At 43.9% G+C, this 21069-nt stretch overlaps 1 protein-coding gene across 3 annotated transcripts in view; it reads right to left on the reverse strand.

The window, feature by feature from the left end:
* Positions 1-21069, reverse strand: part of BBS4 (Bardet-Biedl syndrome 4) — a 70147-nt gene that overhangs the window by 10244 nt on the left and 38834 nt on the right. For 2 of the 3 annotated variants that reach the window (XM_090029622.1, XM_090029620.1), the window contains exons 4-12: positions 16385-16448; positions 14587-14698; positions 13639-13711; positions 12548-12601; positions 9732-9859; positions 6807-6861; positions 3296-3364; positions 953-1105; positions 646-817 (exon numbers count right to left, since the gene is read on the reverse strand). In XM_090029622.1, the coding sequence (XP_089885748.1) occupies positions 646-817; positions 953-1105; positions 3296-3364; positions 6807-6861; positions 9732-9859; positions 12548-12601; positions 13639-13711; positions 14587-14698; positions 16385-16448 (880 nt within the window). The remainder of the gene's footprint in view (positions 1-645; positions 818-952; positions 1106-3295; positions 3365-6806; positions 6862-9731; positions 9860-12547; positions 12602-13638; positions 13712-14586; positions 14699-16384; positions 16449-21069) is intronic. The other variant, XM_090029621.1, reaches the window with a different exon arrangement.

Here is a 21069-nt window from a genome sequence, read left to right on the forward strand (position 1 = left end):
ACTGGGGATGCAGCCATTGGTTCCCAGTTTGTGTTTGGATTTTAAATGTTCTATAGCTAAGCTGCCTGCTCAAAGGCTAGGTTTCTATACAGATGATCCTTATTTAATCTCTCAGTAACACTGTCAGACTGAGAAGGGCGATGAGACAGATTCCTCTCAAACATACAAACTGTTCGCCACTGAAGCTGCAATCTGGGTTTTTGTTTCTAGAAGTGGATTCAGTGCTGGTGAAGAATGCCAGACTGCAGATACAGCAGGAACCCACACACTCTGGCCCCAAAAGTCACTTCGTGAACAGAGAAGTTTCAGCTTCCTTGCATGACCTCCACAGACTCCTTGAAAAGCAAGCTGGGAAAGCAGTTCAGTGTCCATGGCCCCTTTGTTATCATACAAAGACGTGGGTTGTGATGGTGGACACCCATCTGTATCAAAAATTGTACTTAAACAAGGGGGTCATGACATGGAGTGGTCATGACTGATCTGATTCAAACCCATCAAGTCACCCAGCAGTGAAAGCTCCTAAACATGGATGTGCTGAGCTGACACTTCAACTCTGGGCTCTCTCCCATTAAAACTCTGCATGTCCCAAGGAGGATATGCTTGACCTGTTCATGTCCATGAGGAACACAGACAGAAAAAGTTTACCTGCCAGCAACATGTAGAGCTCCCCCATCTTGGGCTGGAAGTTGATGGCAGCACTTAGGAAGTGGAAAGCAGATGCATACTGCTGCATTGTCAGGTGGACCAACCCCAAGTTGTACAGAATCTTCCAATCAAAGGGAGCCAAGTAGTTAGCGCGCTTCAGGCAACTGATTGCCTACAAAAGAGAATGGCACTGTTCAATGACATGGCTTAAACAGGCCAGGTAATTCTCTAGCTTCTGCCACATGAAAAGGATTCTTCTTCCTCCACAAATAAAGTTAAACCACAGACAGAAAGGAAGGCAACTTACTGCCACATATTTCTTCTTGCCAAAGAAGCACATTCCGATGTTGTTCCATAGCGGGGGGCTTTCGGGCACAGCACAGGCTACAACCCTGTACTTGGTGAGGGCTACGTCAAAGTCTCCATGGGTCTGCATCATACTGCCTGCTGCCAAGATAGCCTGTAAAAAAAATATGATAGTGTTTGGCTGAGGGCACTCACTTCCACCATGCACAGTGGGAAGGAAATGCTACAAAGTCACTGAACTAAAAGCATTTTGAGTCCAATGCTGTGAAGGGCATCTTTCTTTTGGCAGTCCTCTGATCAGGGCTTTCAGGGTGAGACACATAATACAGAACAACTGGGAAATTCAAGAGCATGAAGGGAGAGGATTGGGCATTTGGTTCTGGCCAACATGGCTCATTAATGCTGGATTTTGACTAGCCAATAGTGTCCACTGCACAGAACACAGCTGCAGCTTCCAGAAGTCTGGTTTCTGAAAACGTCTGTGTACTTGTAGTTTCTCCCTTCCCTACCCTGACAAATTAAAACAGAAACATTCCCAAGGCAATGTAAGAAGAAATTAACACCTTCCTTAGCACCAAGACATATCCAGCAAAATCTGGCTAGCTCACACTACTGACTGCAGCTGACATTGCAAATCATTGAATAGACATGACTGAACAAAAAAACAAAACTATTTCACCAAAATTAATTTAAAACTGAACTATGCTTGTCAAATTATTCATAAGAGCTCACAGCAGTCTGACACAGAGGCTGGAAGAATAATGAACTTTTCATCTTCATAATACTTGGTTTATTCTTATATCTTGCTTTGCCACCCATAGTTCCCTGCCCTCTGCTCAGAGTCAGATTAATTGCCATATCTGGGGTCAGGAAGGAACTGCACCCCATGGTCAGACTAATAGGGACTGTGGGAGTTTTTGCCTTCCTCTGTAGCAGAGGGAGGTGGAGAGGAAGAGGGAAGCATGACCCTCTTACTGCAATCTCTCAAGCATATTTTAAGAACCTTTGCAAGCAGGAGTTTGGCTACTGTGGTCCCCCTGTTTTATCTGTGGTGGATTAGGTGTTATGTCTTGCGCTATGTCTGGGTTGACTATGTGGTTTTCCTAAAAGGTTGGATAATGGATTTATATAGGGTGATTTGGATAGGGATGATTCTGCCTCAGGCAGAGGGGTTGGACTAAATGACCTTTAGACTAGAGGTCCATTCCAGTCAAACTTCTCTCTATGATTCTATGATTATCCCCATTTTTCAGAAGAGGTAATAGTCACCAAGAACTGAAGAGTCCTGTTGGAGTCTTAACAGGGAATCAGCTTCAGAGTCAGGAACAAAATCAAGATCACATGTTTGGTTAACCAAGTCCAACACCCACCCCCCTAACACATACATACTAGGTCTAGGACGGAGGCTGAAGTTTGCATCTGGGCTGTGCAGACAAAGGAAGGTATGGACAGGATAACATGGTAGAACATTGCTTGCATCTTGTGCTTTGCTTCTGAACGTAGCAGAGGTATAACAAATGCACAGAAGCAGGACACACAACTCTTGTGATATATGTAATCAGTTTGAAACAACATGTACAAGATGTTTGCAGAAAAGTTCATTCTTCCACTATGAAAAACACACAACTTTTAATAAAAAACCCCAAAAAGACTCTTCAGCTAACATCCCCTGTTCCCTAGTGGATGAAGGTCACAGACATGTGTCCAGTTTTGGGTGCCACACTTCAAGAGGGTTGTGGACAACCTCGAGAGGGTTCAGAGAATGGCAACTTGTATGGTTAGGGGCTTGCAGGCAAAGCCCTACGAGGAGAGATAGAGGGCCGTGGATCTCTTCAGCCTCTGCAAGAGAAGGCTGAGGGGTGATCCTGTGGTTGCCTACAAATTTATCAGGGGGAGACAGCAGAGAAAAGAAGATGCCCTGTTCACCAGGGGACCCTTTGGGGTAACTAGGAACAATGGCCACAAACTGACAGAAAGCAGATTTAGGTTAGACATGAGGATAACTTCTTTACAGTGAGGGTTGCCAAAATCTGGAATGGGCTTCCAAGGGAGGTGGTGCTCTCCCCTATCTTGGGGGTCTTTAAGAGGAGGCTAGAGATACACCTAGCTGGGGTCATCTGACCCCAGCGCTCTTTCCTGCCCAGGGCAGGGGGGTGGACTCAGTGATCTGCTAAGGTCCCTTCCAACCCACACATCCATGAATCTATGCATTTTGGAACAAGTTTTTGGGGCATGGTCCCTTCCCACTTCCCCATGAACAGGAGCTGAGCATATCTAAGAAACCTCTTCCATAGGAATTAGCCTAAGGTAACCTTAACAGGCGCTTTTCTACTCCTGTTGGTACCTTATAGTTGCTGGGATCATATGTAAGTGCATTTCCAAGATGTTCAAATGCTTTCTGATAAGCCCCAAGCTGCAAAAATAATAAATAGATATATAAATAAATAAAGACTCAAATGCAGGCACAGATGGGTTAATAAATAATATACTAGTTCCAGATAACAGAGATTCTGGTTCCACCATCATCGGAAGCAAGGAATTCAGAAAAGTTACCTTTATTCTTTTCCTTCTAGGCAGTGTTTTTACTTCATAATCACCAACCAGTTGGATCCCTGCTACTCACCTAGCAACACAGGGAACGCCATGAAACCGAACACTGACCAATCAGACCAAAAGGCAGACTCCTCCATTTATGCAATGGTTCAGGCTGTACAGAAAGTCATTCTGGATTGCTATTCAGCCCCCCACCACCCAGCAGCATGTAAGGCCTGCACGAAATGGTCACATGTATTACCTACTGGCTTCAATGGAGCTAATCCAGAGATTCCATTTGCTTAAGCAAGATAAAATGTGGCCCAAAGTGTGGGGTTTTTTGTCAAAGAATTTATAATGGTTACCCAAATCCGAGATGACTCTGAATTGAAGATTCCCCCGATCCCCCAATAATTAGATTCTAGACATGGAAAATGTACACATTTGTTATAATTTTCCATGTACAGAATTTAATTTTTGGAGGATTATCTTAAATTAATTCCCCACAGCAGTAGCAGCAGCAGCAGCATGGTAGGCAGCAAAGCCTGATCTCCACCTCTTGCTGTTTGTCCCTTCTACCATTTGCTTGCCCTGCTGCCAGCCACCCCCAGTGATGCTTGTACACCAATACCTACCTCCCCATACTGCCTCCCTATGCTCGAGCACCCCACACTGTGCTCCCTGCCACTTGCTTCCCCTGCTGCCTGCCCCCCCGCTACCCAGGCATGGCCAGGTGGGGGTCAGAGGCAGCACGTGCTCCACGCTCTGTGCCCTGGGCGGGAGTACAGTCCTAGCTGGCGCTGGAGCCATGACAGAAAGGTAAGCAGTAGTGGTGGGGTGCAGGAGGGTGGGGGCAGGAAGAAGCAGAGGTGGTGGGGTGGTAGTGGTGAGAAGCAGAGGCAGGGTGTGGACAGTAGCTGTGGACCCAACTTCAACCTTCCCCCTCCATTCTCAAATCTAAAACAAGGGACTCCCCCCACCCCCAAACACACACACCATGTTGAATGAGGGGAGGGCAGGACCTCATCTTGGATTTGAATAAATATACTATTCAAACTCCATTCCCTCTCCCCGATGCACTGACACCTACTGATAGAATTGGTCTCATATCTCTTGTAGATCACAGAGACAATTAAGGCTGGTAAGAGATCTGGAGAAAGTCTTTAAAGGTTTTTAAAGTTAGTTTTAAAGTCCAAAGATGTAATAAGTTGTTAACAAAGGAAGTCAAAGTGTAGAAAGCTGGGGCTCAATTAACCAGGGGATACAGGCTCACATTGTCAAGCCTTGCCCCTAGATGCCCTGCCACCTAGTAGTATTTACAACTCTGTCAGACATTCAGGCTCCCTATACAGTGTGTGGGGAAAAAAATCAGTGCTCCAGAACTGGTTTTTACCCAAGTCACTGATGAGCAGGAAGCTGCCTAACTCAGCTAGCAGAAAACACGGAGGACAGCAGACTGGCTGGATCCAGCCCCCACCCTCACAGCCCCAGGCACTTCTCTATGGACTGGAGAAAAGTTGTCTCCTTTTGGGATTTACAGCCAAAAGCTCCTTCTACCCAAGCATGTCCATCCTTTCTTTCTTGCTGGAAGAAAGAGAAGGTGGTGGCAATGATGCTGGTGCCCATCTTTTGACTTAATCTCCTAATGGCTGGGATATGGGAAATACAGTTCAAATCAGTCCTTTACCTGAGGAGGTTCAAACCCACATTTCCCATATCCCACGAGAGTGCCATAACCCCTAGGCTACAGGATATTTTACAGTGGGTCTATCAGTCTCTTCTGTTGAAGCTGTTCCACTCTGCATGAAATAATCATTCATTAAGCATCAGGGAGAGGGAGAATGCAAGTCTCTAGCTCAGCGGCTAGGACTCATCTGGGATGAGAAAGACTTGGGTTTTGGTTTCTCCTCCAATGTATGTTTAAGTATAGAAAATGGAACAGCTTCAGCAGAAGAGATCAGGAATTTTCCAACCCAGAACAGCTTAAAGGCTAAGGGTTAGGGGGCTTTCTTGAATAAAGGAGGGATCCAAACCTGAGTCATTCACATCTCAGGTGAGTGCCCTAATCCAGGGATGTCAAAGTTATGGTCTAAGAGCTGTTATTTGGCCTGCAGGGCTGAAAATATGTGGGTGGAGTAGGTGGTGGTGGTGGTGGTAGTTGCTGTAGTTCCTAGAGCTGCAGCAAGTAATGCAGCTGCCGCTCATTCTCCGGACCCAGCTGACTCTGGTTCCTGCTTGCAGGGAGCCCTGCACTGCTTACCTGGCCTGTGGGCCTAAATGAATTTGACACCACTGCCCTAATTAATCACTAGCTTGTGAGGTAAAAGGGTGGCACTTCCTCCTGGCTCTGTACTGTGTGGAGTTAGAGGTACTTGAACATGTTTATGGAGCTGGGCCCTACAGGCAATACTAGCACAGGTATGTCTGTCACGCAGTTTGTGAATGCAGCTGGGCTCCAGTTTGAGAGACGGGTCAGGGCTCGAGGGGTTCTTTGCATGCCTACCTGCAGGTGCTGGCCCCAGCCTCCCCTACCTACCCCACCTGGGGCAACATGCCACGTGCCAGAGTGCATGTGCACAGGCTGCTGCTGTTTGTCCCCAGGGAAACAAATGTTCCAGCTCTTGGGAATGCACCCTAAATGTTCACCTTAGGTACCTAAAGAAGTAATAGCTGCCTAACTTCCCCTAGTGAATCTGGATGTGAGTGTGCAAGTTTCTGGTCACACAACCCTGGCAAGGCACTATCCCTTAATTCCCCTCTTCTGCTTCTTCCATGGCTTTGCTGGTGGACTTTGACTTGAGCCTAGTGCACCTTTGCTCTGAAAGTCCTGTAGTTCTCTAGACTGTGGTTGTACCAAATACTGCAAGGAGATAGCACTTTCAGGGAAAGATGATTTTTCATGTATAACCCCCAAGTCCACAGTAATAAATGTGCTTTTGATATTTAAATTGATTCTGTTTTTTTCTAAGGTGCATTAGCTCACAATTTCATGGCTCTTTTTCTAGGTGAGTAGCTTGCTAAGCTCCTGCTTGAGAAACCAGGGAGTGACAAGTCATGTTTTATTGCACTTGAGATGATTTGTATCACAATTAGAGCAGCTGCCAAACAGAATTCCTGCTGTGGCTCAGATCCAGGAAATCAAGGCACTTTATTTTAAATGGCCAAGTGTATAAAGAAGACACAAAAGAGCAAGTTCTGTCCTGCCTGATGCAGCCTGTAGAAAAACGTATCACACTTAAAAGGAGATACACAGATTAACTCCACATACTATCAGGACATTTAAATACACTTAAATCTACATAGTAATTAATAGATATTAGTACCTGCAAATACAGCAACCCCAGTGTTGTAAGGAGCTCTGTGTTTTCTGGAGAAAACCTGAAATACAAATTCCATGGTTTTATAGTCTCTTGATAGCACTAATAGAAAGTAAAGCACAGACCACCTGAAATGCTACTAAAAATAATAAACCACCATCTGTGAAACTATTACTCTGACTTGAACAAAACAACATCACCACCACCATGTTGCCTTCAAATAACATGTTACGCACGCACATCTCAAAATTCTTTACGAGAATGAATGAATCCTCATGAATCCCTGTGAAGTAGGTCGTATTCACTATGAGTACACCCCAGGTGTGAAAGACTAGATGACTTCAGGTCTCACAACAGGTCAGTGTAAGAACTGGAGAAAGTGCTTGGGACTCCCTTTCTGCTTTCACAACTAGGCCATTGCCCCTTAGATATAATGCAGGAGATACCTTTGTAGTTAATGGGTAACGCACACTATTCTGCTCAACAGAACTAAGACATGCTCTAAATAAAGACTTAAAATGAGTGTGCCATGTTTTTAATGATATATTTGTGATGCCCAAGCCCTCATATCTAACTGCATCTATGGACACCAGGTTTTTAAATCCTTGAAAGCCTCCCCATCACCAGGGTATTTCAGGCAAATCACAATTTGATGAAAAATCACAGCAACAAAGAAAAGGCAGGTCAGAAGCACCAAGCATTAACAAGGCAGACATTTATATATGAGAATCAGTTTTCAAATCCTAGCTAGGGTTGCAAGAAATGTGACACTTATACTGCACTGACAACTATAAGGTTTCAACCGGCGTGAAGCCTGGTGTGCCAGGTGCTGTACAAAAATATAATGACTGTCCATACCCCAAAAGCTTCCCATCTACAAAAAGCAAGACAATAACAGGTGAATGAGAGGGTAAGGGGTAACAAAAATAACAGTATGCTTTACCACAGACCAGTTGTGGGCACAGTTGTTAATTAGTAGAAATAATTGCCAGTTGTCTATCTTAAGCATTTGTCCGCTGGCTCATTTAACTTCTCTATCAATCCGTGCTCAGGAATGGCTTGACACAATGCAGATCAGGATTCAGAGACACGGATTGGGTGGCAGAAACTCACATAGCACCTCTCTGTCTCTACCAGCCTATTTAGCCCTCATGTTCATTCACGAAATAGTATATAAATCTCTAACAGGTAGGGCTGTGCGAAACAGCACCATATCATTCCAACTTTCATTTGGCTGTTTCGAAGGGACAGTGTTTCATTTCCTCATTTCATTTTGAAGTGCTGTTTCATTTTGTTTTGTCAAAACTGTTTCGTTGTTTTGACACATTTTGACATTTTGCCCATAAGCTATAATGGGGAATCATGAAAATGCCTATAACCTTGTCATTTCTTGTCTGATTCCAATAAAAAAATGCAGGGATGGCAGCCCTTTCTGAGGGCACAAAGCCTGCCAAATTTCAAGGAGATAGGTACAAGGGATTCTGGGAAACTTCATCTCAAACTGTTCAAAGCAGAACTCATATTACTTGCCAGCAGTGGCAGCCTGCTGTCATCCTGCACGCAGATCTGGGGGCCCACGCCCCCTGGGAGGGCTGTAGGGCTGTGCTGGACTCCTCCCAGGGGTGCAGACCCCCAGATCTGCACATGGCATGACAGCAGGCTGCCGCTGCCAGTTGGGGCCAGTGTCAGCACCCGAGTCTGCTTGGCACAGCTTGCACTGAGCTCCAGGAAGAACCCAATGCTGGCACTGGCGCCAACTGGCAGCGGCAGCCTGCTGTCATCCTACATGCAGATTGGGGGGCCCACACCCCCTGGGAGGAGTGGCACAGCCTCACAGCCCTGTCAGGGGGTGCGAGCCCCCAGATTGGCACGTGGGATGACAGCAGGCTGCCACTGCCGGCTGGGGCCAGCAGCAGCAATCAAGCTTCCCGGCACTTGGCACAGGCTGCACCCAGCACCAGTCCCAGCCAGCAGTGGCAGCCTGCTGTCATCCCACATGATCCAAGGGCCCGCGCCCCCCGGGAAGAGCTGGGGAAAGCAATCAGAGACCTGGGGGATCCAACCAGGAACTGGGGAAATGTTCAGGGACCTGAGCATTCCCCCAGCTTCCGGTTTGATTCCAAAGCTCCCAGCTTGATTCCCCAGCTCTTCCCGGGGAGGTGTGGGCCCCCAGATCTGCATGCTGGGTTTCATCAAGCTGCCACTACAGTTTCAGCTGGGGAAATGATCGGAGAGCTGGGGAATCGAACAACGAGCTAGATGTCAATATCAGAGAGCAGTCCTTCCCCGCTCTTCCACCTCCCTCGCCTTAGTTTCTGTTTAGGTTCAACAAGCCCAGCTTCCTTCGAAACTCAAAATGTTTTGAAACTTTCAAAACGTTTTGAGTGCCCTCCTTTCATTTTAAAGCTGTTTCAAAGCCTTTTGTTTCATTTTGATTTTGCTTTTTCGAGCTCAAAATGCGTCGAAACATCTTCGAAACGAAACACCCATCAAAATTTCACACAGCCCTGCCAACACAGGCCCAAAATTACATTTGATGGCACTGCTATTGCCAGCAATGGAGTTGTGACAGTCCCAAGCAGTTCTCAATCATTGCTAGTTCTTAAGCTTTCACACATGAATCTTAGGAGTTGGGAAGTGTAGTGTAAACACATTTGCTCCTAGGCATCTTCATTCATTTGTTCTTAATCTTTCTTTTGCCAGAGGTTTCAAATAGTTATCTCTGCCCTGACATGCTGTTGGTTGGAACAGGAGTATTGTAACTTAGAGCAATGGTGCCTAGCTCAGAAGTGCCCACAGAGGCATTGGCTGAAGTCTTGTTTTTTTAATCATGCATTTTTGTTCCAAATTCATATATAGGACACCAATCAAATTTCTCTCAGCATAGACAAAAAGGGGGAAAGGAGGGGAAAAGAAGAGTAAAAGTCTTACTCCACTGCTGTCTTATAGACTTCTATGGCTTTGTCAGTCTCCCCTTCCAGAAGGTGAATTTTTCCCAGCATTATGTATGTCAGATCATGTCTGTTCAGCTGCAGGGCTTTGTTCAGTTGGTCTCGTGCCTACATACAAACACCATGCAAACCACAGAGTGAAAATTAGTGGGGTTGTAGAATTCAGAATGAAGCAAGGGCCAAAGAGGCCTCATCTCTGAGCAGGAATGCACATGTGGCTAGCACCTCAGGGAAAGGGGATCACATTGCATGACCTGCCTTGATCTTATTACAAAGGCTTAGCTTACGGGGCAATTCTGGAAATATGTTCTGCACCAGGAGTCATGTATTTTTTTAGGGAGGGAGGAATGCAAAGCAGAAAACTTTAAAGCAAAACAAACTGATCCATCAAGGAAGAGAAATAGAGGCCAGTCTGTTCCCGTACAGAATGAGATCACTTGGGGGCTGTTAAGTTAGTTAGTTTAATGTATACATTTCCAGCTCATTTCTCTCCAAAATGCTCAGCCCACGGAGGAGCCAGGATTTCCATGTAAATGTTGAGAGAATGAATCAGCTCCAGTCACGGACACATAAATCCCCTCCAAAGGGAAACACTTCCAAACTGGGGTTACTCTTACATCTTCCTCTTTCTTCTCCATGCTGAGCCAGCAGGAAGGCAATGAACATTTGCAGTTTTCTAGCGTATGACACATTAAAGTAAGAGATGCTGACAAGGCAAGAAAATGGAAAACGAATTATGCAGTGCTGGATATTCATTACCAGTGAATGTTAAAAAACAAGTGGTCTCCCTGGGTTTCATTATATTTTATGCGTCTATGTGATAGCAGACAAGAAGCATGCACTCCCCAGGGGCTACCAATACCTCTCTCAGACTAATGGGACACTTAAGACATTAGTTGGTCTCAAATTTAAGATCCTCTTTACAAAGGCTGTTTCAGGTACATATTTTCCCTCAGCCCTGGTATGAATACAGGATCTTCATCAAGAATGGAGATGAACCTCTCTCCTAAGCATTTTATTCTTACTTTATCATAACACCCCTAACAGGGAAATGGGCAGATGCAAAAGCTTCACAGAAGCAGACTAAGAGCCTCTGACCTAAATGCAAATGAGCAGAGATACTGACCTTAACACCTGCAGAGACCTCTCAGCTCTAAAGGCCAGAAGTTTTGTTGGTGTGGTGCTCAGGTTGATTAATAAAACAGTGAGTTTTAAGAGGACTAGAGATCTCATGTTAAGGACAGACAGTACTTTCTCTCCCCAAAGGACTTATTTGTAAGGAAATTCTTACATGTTTAGTAGCAGAGAGCTGGAGTATCAAACTGGGAGCCAATCAGTCCTTTAGAAAGCTGTTGTCTTCCTGCTAAAAAGTATTTCTCATAGAATCAACAGAAGCAGCTCAGCTCTCATCATGAGCAAACAGGCAGTAAAACCTAAGGGTAATCTAGACATATGAGCAATTTACTGTGGGGTGAAAGGGGTTGGAGCTTTACTGCGTGTCAAGTGATCAATGTTAACTGCCCCTGTGCCTGACTTTACCCCAAGATAAATGACAGCTAAAGCACAGTACCTTAAGTCCTTAGTGAAAGAGGTATAATTTACAGCAATTTCGTTTTCACTTACCTTAAGGTAAAAGCAATATATAGGTAGTTACTACAGAATAGCTATAACTGTCCCACCCCTTGTTCCCAGAGATAAGTTGATTGTATGTCTATGCCCTGAATGAATAGCAGGAAATGGGATGCTCAGGTGTTAGGTTAGCAAATCCAATTTCAGATTTCTAAGGTGTTCTTTATTACTTGCTAAGCACCAAAAGCTCTGCATATATATCCACAATCCCTGCCCCTCACAGTGGCTGAGCTGCTCCAGACACAGCATGGGGGTGGTTTCTGCACCCAGTGAGCCCCTTGTGTGGTGTGAGAAGAGGGAGCAGTGAACTTTCATATAGTGACTCTGCACTCAATCTTGTCTGCTCAGTAATGGAGAGGACTTATGGCTCCTTGCTGCCTCCTACATGAGATTTCCAAATCCTGCCTCCTGCCCTGTGTGGTGGACCAACCCACTCAGCACTTGAGAAATTCCCCCAAGACATAGGCTAAATGCAGTGGCCAGGACTTAGCACTTAGACCATTCGTATCTTTTTTGCTTCAGGAAGACAACAAAGCAATAGCTACAGTCTAAGGGTTATAATTGCCTCATTAAAACTAGAAATGTATCTGCATTTCCTTTTATAAAGGCCTGGAATACAAAAGCACCTTCTTGGGTTTAGAGTGTGGTTTATTAGCTGCCTAGTCAGACCCTGCGTGGTTGTCTAATAAGGGTGAGAAAGCTTCTAAAAGCAGGCCTTTTGACTTGTGTTGAGTCACTGAGTGCCAGCTTGTTCACATTAATTCACAATATTGTAAATGCAAACAGAGATACCCAGCAAACTTGTGTGCCAATAAATGTATGTTTATTCTATGCTTCAGACTAAATCACTGATGCCTGAGACAGGGATTGCTGCATTTACATTTACAGTCCTGTTTGTTAAACCAAGTTAACTGGCCTTCTTGAATTAAAAAAGGGTATGAACTCTAGTCTATGTAGGGTCTTGGAGACTTCTACCATGAGCCACTGGGCAACTCCAAGCCTCACTCTATATCCCCTTTGCTGGCAATATATCTTTTAATGAGTGATTTTCTACTGATGAATGATTTGTAAAGTACACTGGGTTGTTAGACGAGAGTTCAAACTAGCTTGTGAACAGTTATTCTCAGCCAATGCCCCAGTCTCTGTTTGGGCAAGCACCTTAATTACCTTGTTGAAATGCTTCAGGTACATGTAGCACACACCCAGATTGTGGCTGATCTCCTAATGAGAATAAAAAGGAAAAAGTTGCATAAGGTTGAACTGTGTGCTGGACAACTAGAAAGATGATGAGCAGCAGTTGTCTTTGGTTGGAGTGGAACCTCCCTGTATCAGATAAAGCCCTTTTTTGCTTTGTAGTTCAACAAAATCAATACACTTCAGTCATTTTAAGAATCTGAGTTTAAACTTTATCCTAAAGTAAACAGCACAGCCCAAGAGAGATGAAAGCACAAGAAAAACAAAGACAAAAGACCTGTTTCAAGCCTGCCAAACAAGCAGTAAACAAAGGGTTAACACTATGCCCAACACATGCCTCAAAGTTTGCTTGATTAAGGGGAACTTGGATGAAAAGGAGGTCCATCTGCTAGAAGATTGCTTCTTTGTTTAGCATGGAGTGGGATGAAGAAGAGAGTGGTGCCAAATATACCCACGTACTGAGCCTGATTTTGAGAAGTAATGAGTTCCCAAAATCCTAGCTGAAGTTGATGGGAGTAGGGAATCAGGCCCACTACACTTTAAACCGGCAGATTAGCCATAGCTTGCTTCATGAAACCATGTACAGGAAGCCTATGCCAGCAACACACCATTTCTTCTGTAGGTATGCATTTGCATACAGAATGCTGTTCACAAGACACTGTACAACATATCCTCACTCTTTCTTCATCTCGCTCTATCTTTTACAGTCATTGCCCTTTATCATAGCCTTTTTTATCTCTCCTTTCTTCTTCTTTGTGAAGGCCTGATTTTTGCCAAGATGGAAAATACTCAGTGCAATCCCTGTCACTTGTTTTGGGAGTAACCTTTTTTAGATACTGTTTTGCCCTGGTTGGATACCAAAGGGATCAGTGGTACTGGAGGGTTTCTAGCCTGGGCAGTCATTTCCCTTGTTTATCCTTGAAGCAATTTAGCTCATTATGTACTAGAAGGCTAAGCTGGGTTTAATTTGAAGTCTGATACCCTGCAGAGCGCGCGCACACTGTTTGAGTCTAGGTTTGTGACCAAGACTCCTATAAACTATGTGAAAAAGTCCCTAGACTTACCCAGTCCTTTTCATTCAGTTTAGCTGCTTCATTGTACACTTCAATGGCTGCTTTGTGTTTCCCCAAAAGAAACCTATGAAAATAAATCAACTTTTAGTTTCTTTGCCCTGAACATGTTCCCTCCAACATGCCTGCCAAGGAGAAGTTACATTTATTCAGCTTCACAGGTCTGTAAGCTACTTTATAGCCTAACATGACAGATTTGTCCCAAGAAATTTAAAATCTAAGGGAATGTCCATACTGTATGTCTGGTGTGACTGGGGCACTACTCTCAAGCAAACCCCATCCACTTACTGGCAACTGCATGGACCAAACCAAGAAATCTCAAGCTTTCTGCATCCAGCATGCTTAGCTGTGGACATGGGGGTGTTGTGAAAATAGCTTCCAGGTCACATTTCCAGGTGTGGCACATGCAGGTGGCAGCAGGTGGGTGGGGTGCACTCAAAAGTGGACATCTCTGGCAGCACTAGGAAGGTGGTATACACACAGGCAGTGTATTAACACTGTTCCCTAGCTACTCAGAAGGGTTGCATTGACAGACACAAGGCACTCCAATCCAAGAATACAAATATACTGCTTCTTCAGTGCTGTGTTTGATGCAGGGAGAGAAACAAGTGACCAAAGTTGAACCTGTCACCTACCCCAAGACAAAGCTCTGCATAGTGCAAGCTTGATTTCACAGCTCTAGACTTAATATTCTGTCTTTAGCATTCAAAATATCAAGGCAAAAAAATGATACAAGTGCATCAGTGACGATGACTAGACAGATGCACTGTACCAGAGATTCTAATTTAATGAGAAGTGCTTGCCCAGGAAAACCAACTCAAGTGTTGATAGGAAGGAAGCATACCTGGAATTTAAATGGTATCAACTTTGCATCTGGAAGATAAACAAAACCTGCAATGTCCTGGGTGACACTTCCCAGTTTAGTAAGTAAATGACACTCACAGTGATCGTGCCACCTGCTTGAGGTTGTCAGCACTTTGAGGATTCAGAATGGAACACGTCTGGAAGAGTTCTAGAGATTCCTGGATTTTCCCTTCCAGGCGAAATATCAAAGCTGCAAAGCAACATATGCAACGTATGTTAGTTTAGTACTCCACGAAGGAGAAAGCTGCATCTCTGGCCTGCACTGTAAAGCAAGGATGAATAGATTGAAATAGTATGAAGTCTGTTTTTCCCTCTATTGCAGCAGTGTAGCCAGAAATTCTTATTTGGAATAAAGTGAGGTGCATACAGGGTTTTTCGGTTGTTTGAAGGCTACTTTAGAAGAAAGCAAGCCCCAAGTAGTAGCCTGAACCTTTCTTCAGTAACAGAAAGCCTTGATTCTTTTTCCCTCTGCTGTGTACTATAGTTTAACTACAAACACTGATGCTGGCTGATGAAATTCAGCTCTCCCCCATCCCTGCATTCTGCAACCTATCACATGGACTCTCAGATTTTAGGATCTAGTTCTGCGGGAAAAAATAATCTTGCACCCTTCCTCTTTTGCATAACACAGACTACAATGTGCTCAGGAGCTGCATGTTAATGTTATTAATTATAATACCTGTAATTTATTAGGGTAGCGCTCCAAGGTCAACCAAGAATGGGGCCCTCTTGCATAAAGTACATTACAAATATAGAGTACCAGACAGTCCCTGCTCAGAGAACCTTATGCTCCAACATTACAAGACTGACAAAGGTATGTCTATACCTCTCTCTGAAGTGAATCAAAGGCTCCCCCCTCAAGCTCCTCCCTGTCATATCATCTTGCTGCAATGGGATGTGGGAAACAGATGGAGAAAAAGTACTGGGCGGACAGACTCTTAGAAGGGAATGAATTCAAATAGAGCCTTTCTAGGAACTGCCTGCCCTTCTGCGCTTTGCTTTAATTACAGTCAGTAGAGAGAGTAGTGTAGGGCAGTGGCAGAGTGTGATATAGTCTGCTCAGAACAAGGCAGGGGAAACCATGCTAGAAGGAAGATCAGCTTTGGGGCCTGATGCTCAGGACAGCTTCTGAGACAAGTTGGACCATTTCTGGGAGTTTGTAATGTGGCACATCAGTGGAGTTTGGGCTAAAGCACAGACCTGTGAGCAGCCCCAAGCAGCAATACAGACAGTCTCTAAACAAAACAGCAGAGTGAACAGTGAGACTGCAGCACAAATGTCATGTTAACTGCATTTCTGGGGTATCAGTTTTATATAATGACTTTCATTTTCACGCCGTTCCACAGCAATGAATAGGCACTGGTAATGGATGGATTGTACAAACAAACACAGCAGCCACTGTGTGCAGACAGATGCCACACAACCTTTGACATTAAGGTATCCTTAAAAGAAACTGTGACCTAATTGGTTACCTAGAAGCACACAACTAACAGAGGCAAACATTCTTAACACATTTCAGAGGATGCAGTGAAATGCACAGGGCCAATTATAAAAAGGGGTACGCATCATTACTTTCAAGAGGATATGAAGATATCAGGTCTCCAAAAAATCCTCATACTCAAGGAGGTAAAAAAAGACCCTTAATCTGTTCACTAAACTGATAATCCTGAGTTTCAAAATTAAACCCAGCAAGTAGAAAAATGTCAGAAGTTATATCGCAAGCCTATGTACTCGAGCACGGTTTTATGAGCTCTGCTAGAGATCACATATGGAACTTGTATTTGTGAAATTTTTTTTCACTAGCAAATGCATTTTAAGACAGCAGCATATTTCAGGGTGACAAACAGATTCTTTTCATAGTCTTCATCTGGCATACCTTGAACGTAGACTGCGTATTCACACATTCCATGACTCTCCTGGAGTTGTTCTTTGATAATCATCTGAAATAGTGAAGAGATAACATTATGCCAAATGGCAGTCCTGTCACCAAAAAGCCTGTGGGACAGTGGACCGTTATTCCCTGACATAAGGGATCTAATAATAAAATACTGTAGCTTTCCTGTAAACATAGCCAGCCAAAAAAGGACTGGATAAAGTCATGAATGCTAGGTCTATAAATGGCTATTGAACAGAATGGTTGGAGATGTTTCCTCTGGCATCTCAAACCCAATAAATGATAGATGCCAGGAAGGGTACTGAATCTATAGCATCCATTTCTGCCAGTATCAGAGACAAAACACTGGGCTCAGTAGACCACTGGTCTGACCCAGTATGGCACTTATATTCTTAGGTAAACGATAACATCGCTTCATATACTAACAGTTCAGTAAACTGTAAATTTAAAGTGATGTTTATTTCAGACTGACCAAATGACTCCCTTAATCCAGTCGGAAAGCATGTTTTCCATGTACTACATTCAACTACACTATACTTCACCAATGCTTCTTACACAAGGCCCATTATCTTAATTACAGTAGAACCCCGACTTACAGATATATTGCGTTCCTGAGAAACCTCACGTATCGTGAATTTGTGCAACTTAAGGTGAATTTTCCCATAGGAAATAACAGAAAAGTGAGGGGTTGCTTTCCTTGGAACTCACATTTATGACACCAAAGGCACCAAATCAACCTTTTTCAACCAATACTTTATTTATTATGTTACAAAAACGTATTGTAAACATATTTATTCATTTACATTATAAGTAAAAGAATAAAAGAATACAAAATGGACATGCAACAATCTTCAATCCATCCATCAATGGGGAACCGAGTCTTCATCCAGGTTGAACACATCAAAAGATGGTGGTGATATCTCTCCCCCAGAAGTGGGTGGCTCTCTCCCAGAAGTGGAGGTCTGAGAGTCGGTTGATTGCGTCAAGATAGTGCTGTCCCGCTTCCTGAAGATCTTGTCCGAGGAAGACTGCACCAAGCAGCACCGCTTCTCCCTGTAAAGCTCTGTGTAGCAGGCATTGGCTTCCTTCATCAGCCTGGCAACCTGAGCACTTCTTTCACAATTGAGGTCGTTTTCATCACAGAAGGCTAGGTAACCATCCAAAAGTTTGAACGCATCAGCCATGCCTTTCATCGTGAGAACTTGGGGGAAGGGCCTTTCATTTCATTTTCTTCCATGGGCTATTTCTCTTCATAGCGCTTCCTATTCAGCCCAAGAAGATCCTCATCTGAGAGTTCCTCCCTATGGGAATTGAGCAGCTCAGCCCTGTTTTCCTCGTCGACCTGCTCAAAGCCCACACTCTTAGCCATCCCAACGATCTCATGCCTTGCATCACTGATATATTCGTCAGCAGTAAAGCCTCCAAAATCATTCACAACAGCAGACCCGATGCTTTTCCAGACACCATTAAGGCACTGCTGCGTAATATCATTCTAGGCATCTCTGATGACGTTTATAGCCATCTTGATGTTAAATGCCTTACAAAATTCTTTGACGTTTGCCTTTTCTTTTAACTTTATCTTATTGATAAGCTTCTTGAAGGTCCTCCATAGGTAACAGCTCTTGAAAGCTTGATTAGCACCCTGATCCATGGGCTGGATGAGCGACATGTTTGGTGGCAAGAACAGCATCTTAATGTTCTCACTGAGGTCGCCAAGTCTTGGGGGTGTCCTGGAGCATTATCAAGAAGCAGGAGAACTTTGAAAGACAGATTTTGCCCGTCATAATAAGCCCTCAATTCCAAATGCAGCAGACTAGAAAAATAATCTTCAAACAATGTTCCAGCAACCCATCCTTTCCAGCTGGCTCTCCAGTAAACAGGCAGGTGCCCCTTAAGCGTCTGAGGGTTTTCAGCGTAGTAAACCATCAATGGTTTGAGCTTGAAGTTGCCAGCTGCATTTGCTCTGAGCAGCAGTGTGCAGTGATCCTTTGCGGCCTTGAACCCTGGGGCTGTTCTTTCCTCGACTGAGATAAACATGTGACTCAGCATCTGTTTCCAGAAGAGACTGGTTTTGTCCAAGTTGAAAACGTGCCTCGGATCATAGCTTCCTTCCTCAATGGCAGCCTGTAGGATTGAAGGAAATTTATCTGCAGCACTTTTATCAGCAGCTGCTGCTTTGCCTGTCAGTTTGAGATTATGAAATCCATGGCATGCTTTAAATCTATTGAACCATCTGGGGCACTTGCATTAAATGGCTTGGCTTCAGGATCATCACACTTTAACACTTCATAAGTGCTGCGTGCCTTTGCTTGAATCACCTGGGTCAAAAGCGGCACATGTTCTTGATTCTGGTGCTCCATCCACGTTGTCAACATGCGTTCCATTTTGTCCATGATGGCTGACCTTGTTATTGAAACATGGGCTGTAGATAAACGTGTAGCACTCTTACAGTTCTCCGCATTGTCCCTAACTGTATGGAGAGTTGACTCACTGAGCCCTGTAGTGCACCTAATTTCCTTTGTGTTCTCACCGCTCTTGTATCTCTTCACAACTTCAAGTTTTTCTTCCAAAGTTATAGCTTTTCTTTTCCTTGTAGAGCTGAAAGCACTTGTAGTATCAGTATTAGAAGCACTCATCTTGAACATAATGGTGACACTGAGGCTGAATCCTGAATCCTGCTTGGGAAACCAAACTGAACGTAACTCCACTTGACTCAGTCTGCATATCTTATGTATATACGCGAATGGCGAGCATCTTAGGGTATATTTTTCTGCTTAGGTGCTAATATTAAATCACGTAAACGCGAGACTCGGGTGAATCAAATATGCGTAAAACAGGGTTCTACTGTCTTAGATTTCATTTGGATTCAATAAACTGCCTTATTGTACTGCCTTTGCTGCTGCTGTTTTGCTTATGAAACCAGAAAAAGTATCATTAAGTGGCTTTCACATATGATAAAACAGCAACATTCATGCAATCCAAGCCCTGCAAAATGACTTTTAAAATAAATATTCATATATAAGCCATATTGAATTATTGGAGCTAAACTCCTGTTCTGTGTTATATTGTAAACTTCCAGCATTTTCACTGTGGTTGTAGCAGCAGCCCGTACTCAAATTCTCTTATTAGCACAGTTCTTCTTTGCAGATTGTAGTTCTCCAGCTCCATTACACAGTATCTTTGCAGTTAAAAGACTAGCCCTAAGCAACTAGAGGCAAAGCATGTGGCTATATATTTTTTAAAGTTATATTTCTGATCACTTTTTTGCAGCAAAGGAGGAAGGGCATTCATGATAAGAAAAGTACATGTAACTGCACAGCAGAATTCCTGGGTTTAGAAGGTAGGGGTGGAGGAGAGGGAGGGCAGAAAATTAATCCAAACTAGAAAGTAACAGTAAAATCCAAGCACAGTATTGCAGTGTTTCCCTCGTCATTCTCATGACCAAAGAAAATTAGATATTCTTCAAGAAAAACACCACAAGGAACCTTTGAAAACCTCCTGTGCCGATAAAAGCCTCTACTCCAGGCTCTTTGTGAAGAAATAAATGAAACTGGGACAGCTGCAACACAGTCAATGAAAGTAGAATGAACAAATAACACTTGTTGGAGAGAGGAGAGGAAGGAGTTGATAAAAAAGTGTCAAACCCTTATTTGGCTACATACGGCAGGGCTGGGATGAGGGCAGAAATGTACAATAATTGCCAAATGATCTGCAGCTGCTATAATCTACTATATTCTGCTCATGGGTCAGAATGAAGAATTACCAAAGCTAGATTGGACAGAGTGGTCTTTGGAAGGGCAGGGGTTATGACTAAGAACTGGCTGTACTCATTACCAATGAAATAGAGCTCTGAGGTTTCTCCCTCATCCACAAATTGGTTTTTTGAAGAGGGGAGAAGGCTGGAATGGGTGAGGTGAGGAACTAGGAGGAGGTTAGGAGGGAATGTCTTTTTCCAATCTAGAAGTTAACTGATGCCGCTCTGATACTTCTGCAAAGGATATATACAGCACCAGCAGCCCCTGCCTAAGAGAAAGAGAGAGAAAGAGAAAGAGGAGATTGGAAACAAGGCAAGAAATAAGCCAAAAAATTAGCTCATAAAACAAATGAGCGTTCATAGGCTTATGGGTGTAGGGGAGCCTTTATTGCAATGAGTCTTTATGAAATGATTGAAGAATCTTAAATGAGGACATTCTCACTTTAGCTTGGATGTACAGAAGAGGTTCATTTGAATATCTGAGAGGAAAGAAAACCAAAGATGAGGAAAGAGAAGAAATTAAAAGAAACTCTGGGCCTCTCTTCCCTTTAAATCTGGATCTGTCAATCAAACATATTCGTTCCATACATCTTAATTTTGGCATTACACATTCAATTAGTAGTAGATGTTCATAAACAGCTCTCTCAGCTATTTCTAAATACCACTCTTTGATTATGGAAAGTGCAACATTTTCACATCCCCCACTGTATTAGCTTCTTAGTGCCAGAGAGGGCAAATTTAACTAACTCTTCAAGTCCTGTAGCCACAGGTGCCAACTCTGTGGGTGTTCTGGGACTCAAGCACCCACTGAAAAAAAATAGTGGGTGCTCAGCACCCACAGCACTCCTGCAGTGTGCAGGGCCAGCCCAGCCTGGCCCCAAAGTGCACGGCTCCCTGCACTCCCAGCCCCTTT

The sequence above is a fragment of the Crocodylus siamensis genome, chromosome 15 (genome assembly GCF_052110815.1).
Source record: "Crocodylus siamensis isolate JL-2025a chromosome 15, ASM5211081v1, whole genome shotgun sequence".
NCBI lineage: Eukaryota > Metazoa > Chordata > Crocodylia > Crocodylidae > Crocodylus > Crocodylus siamensis.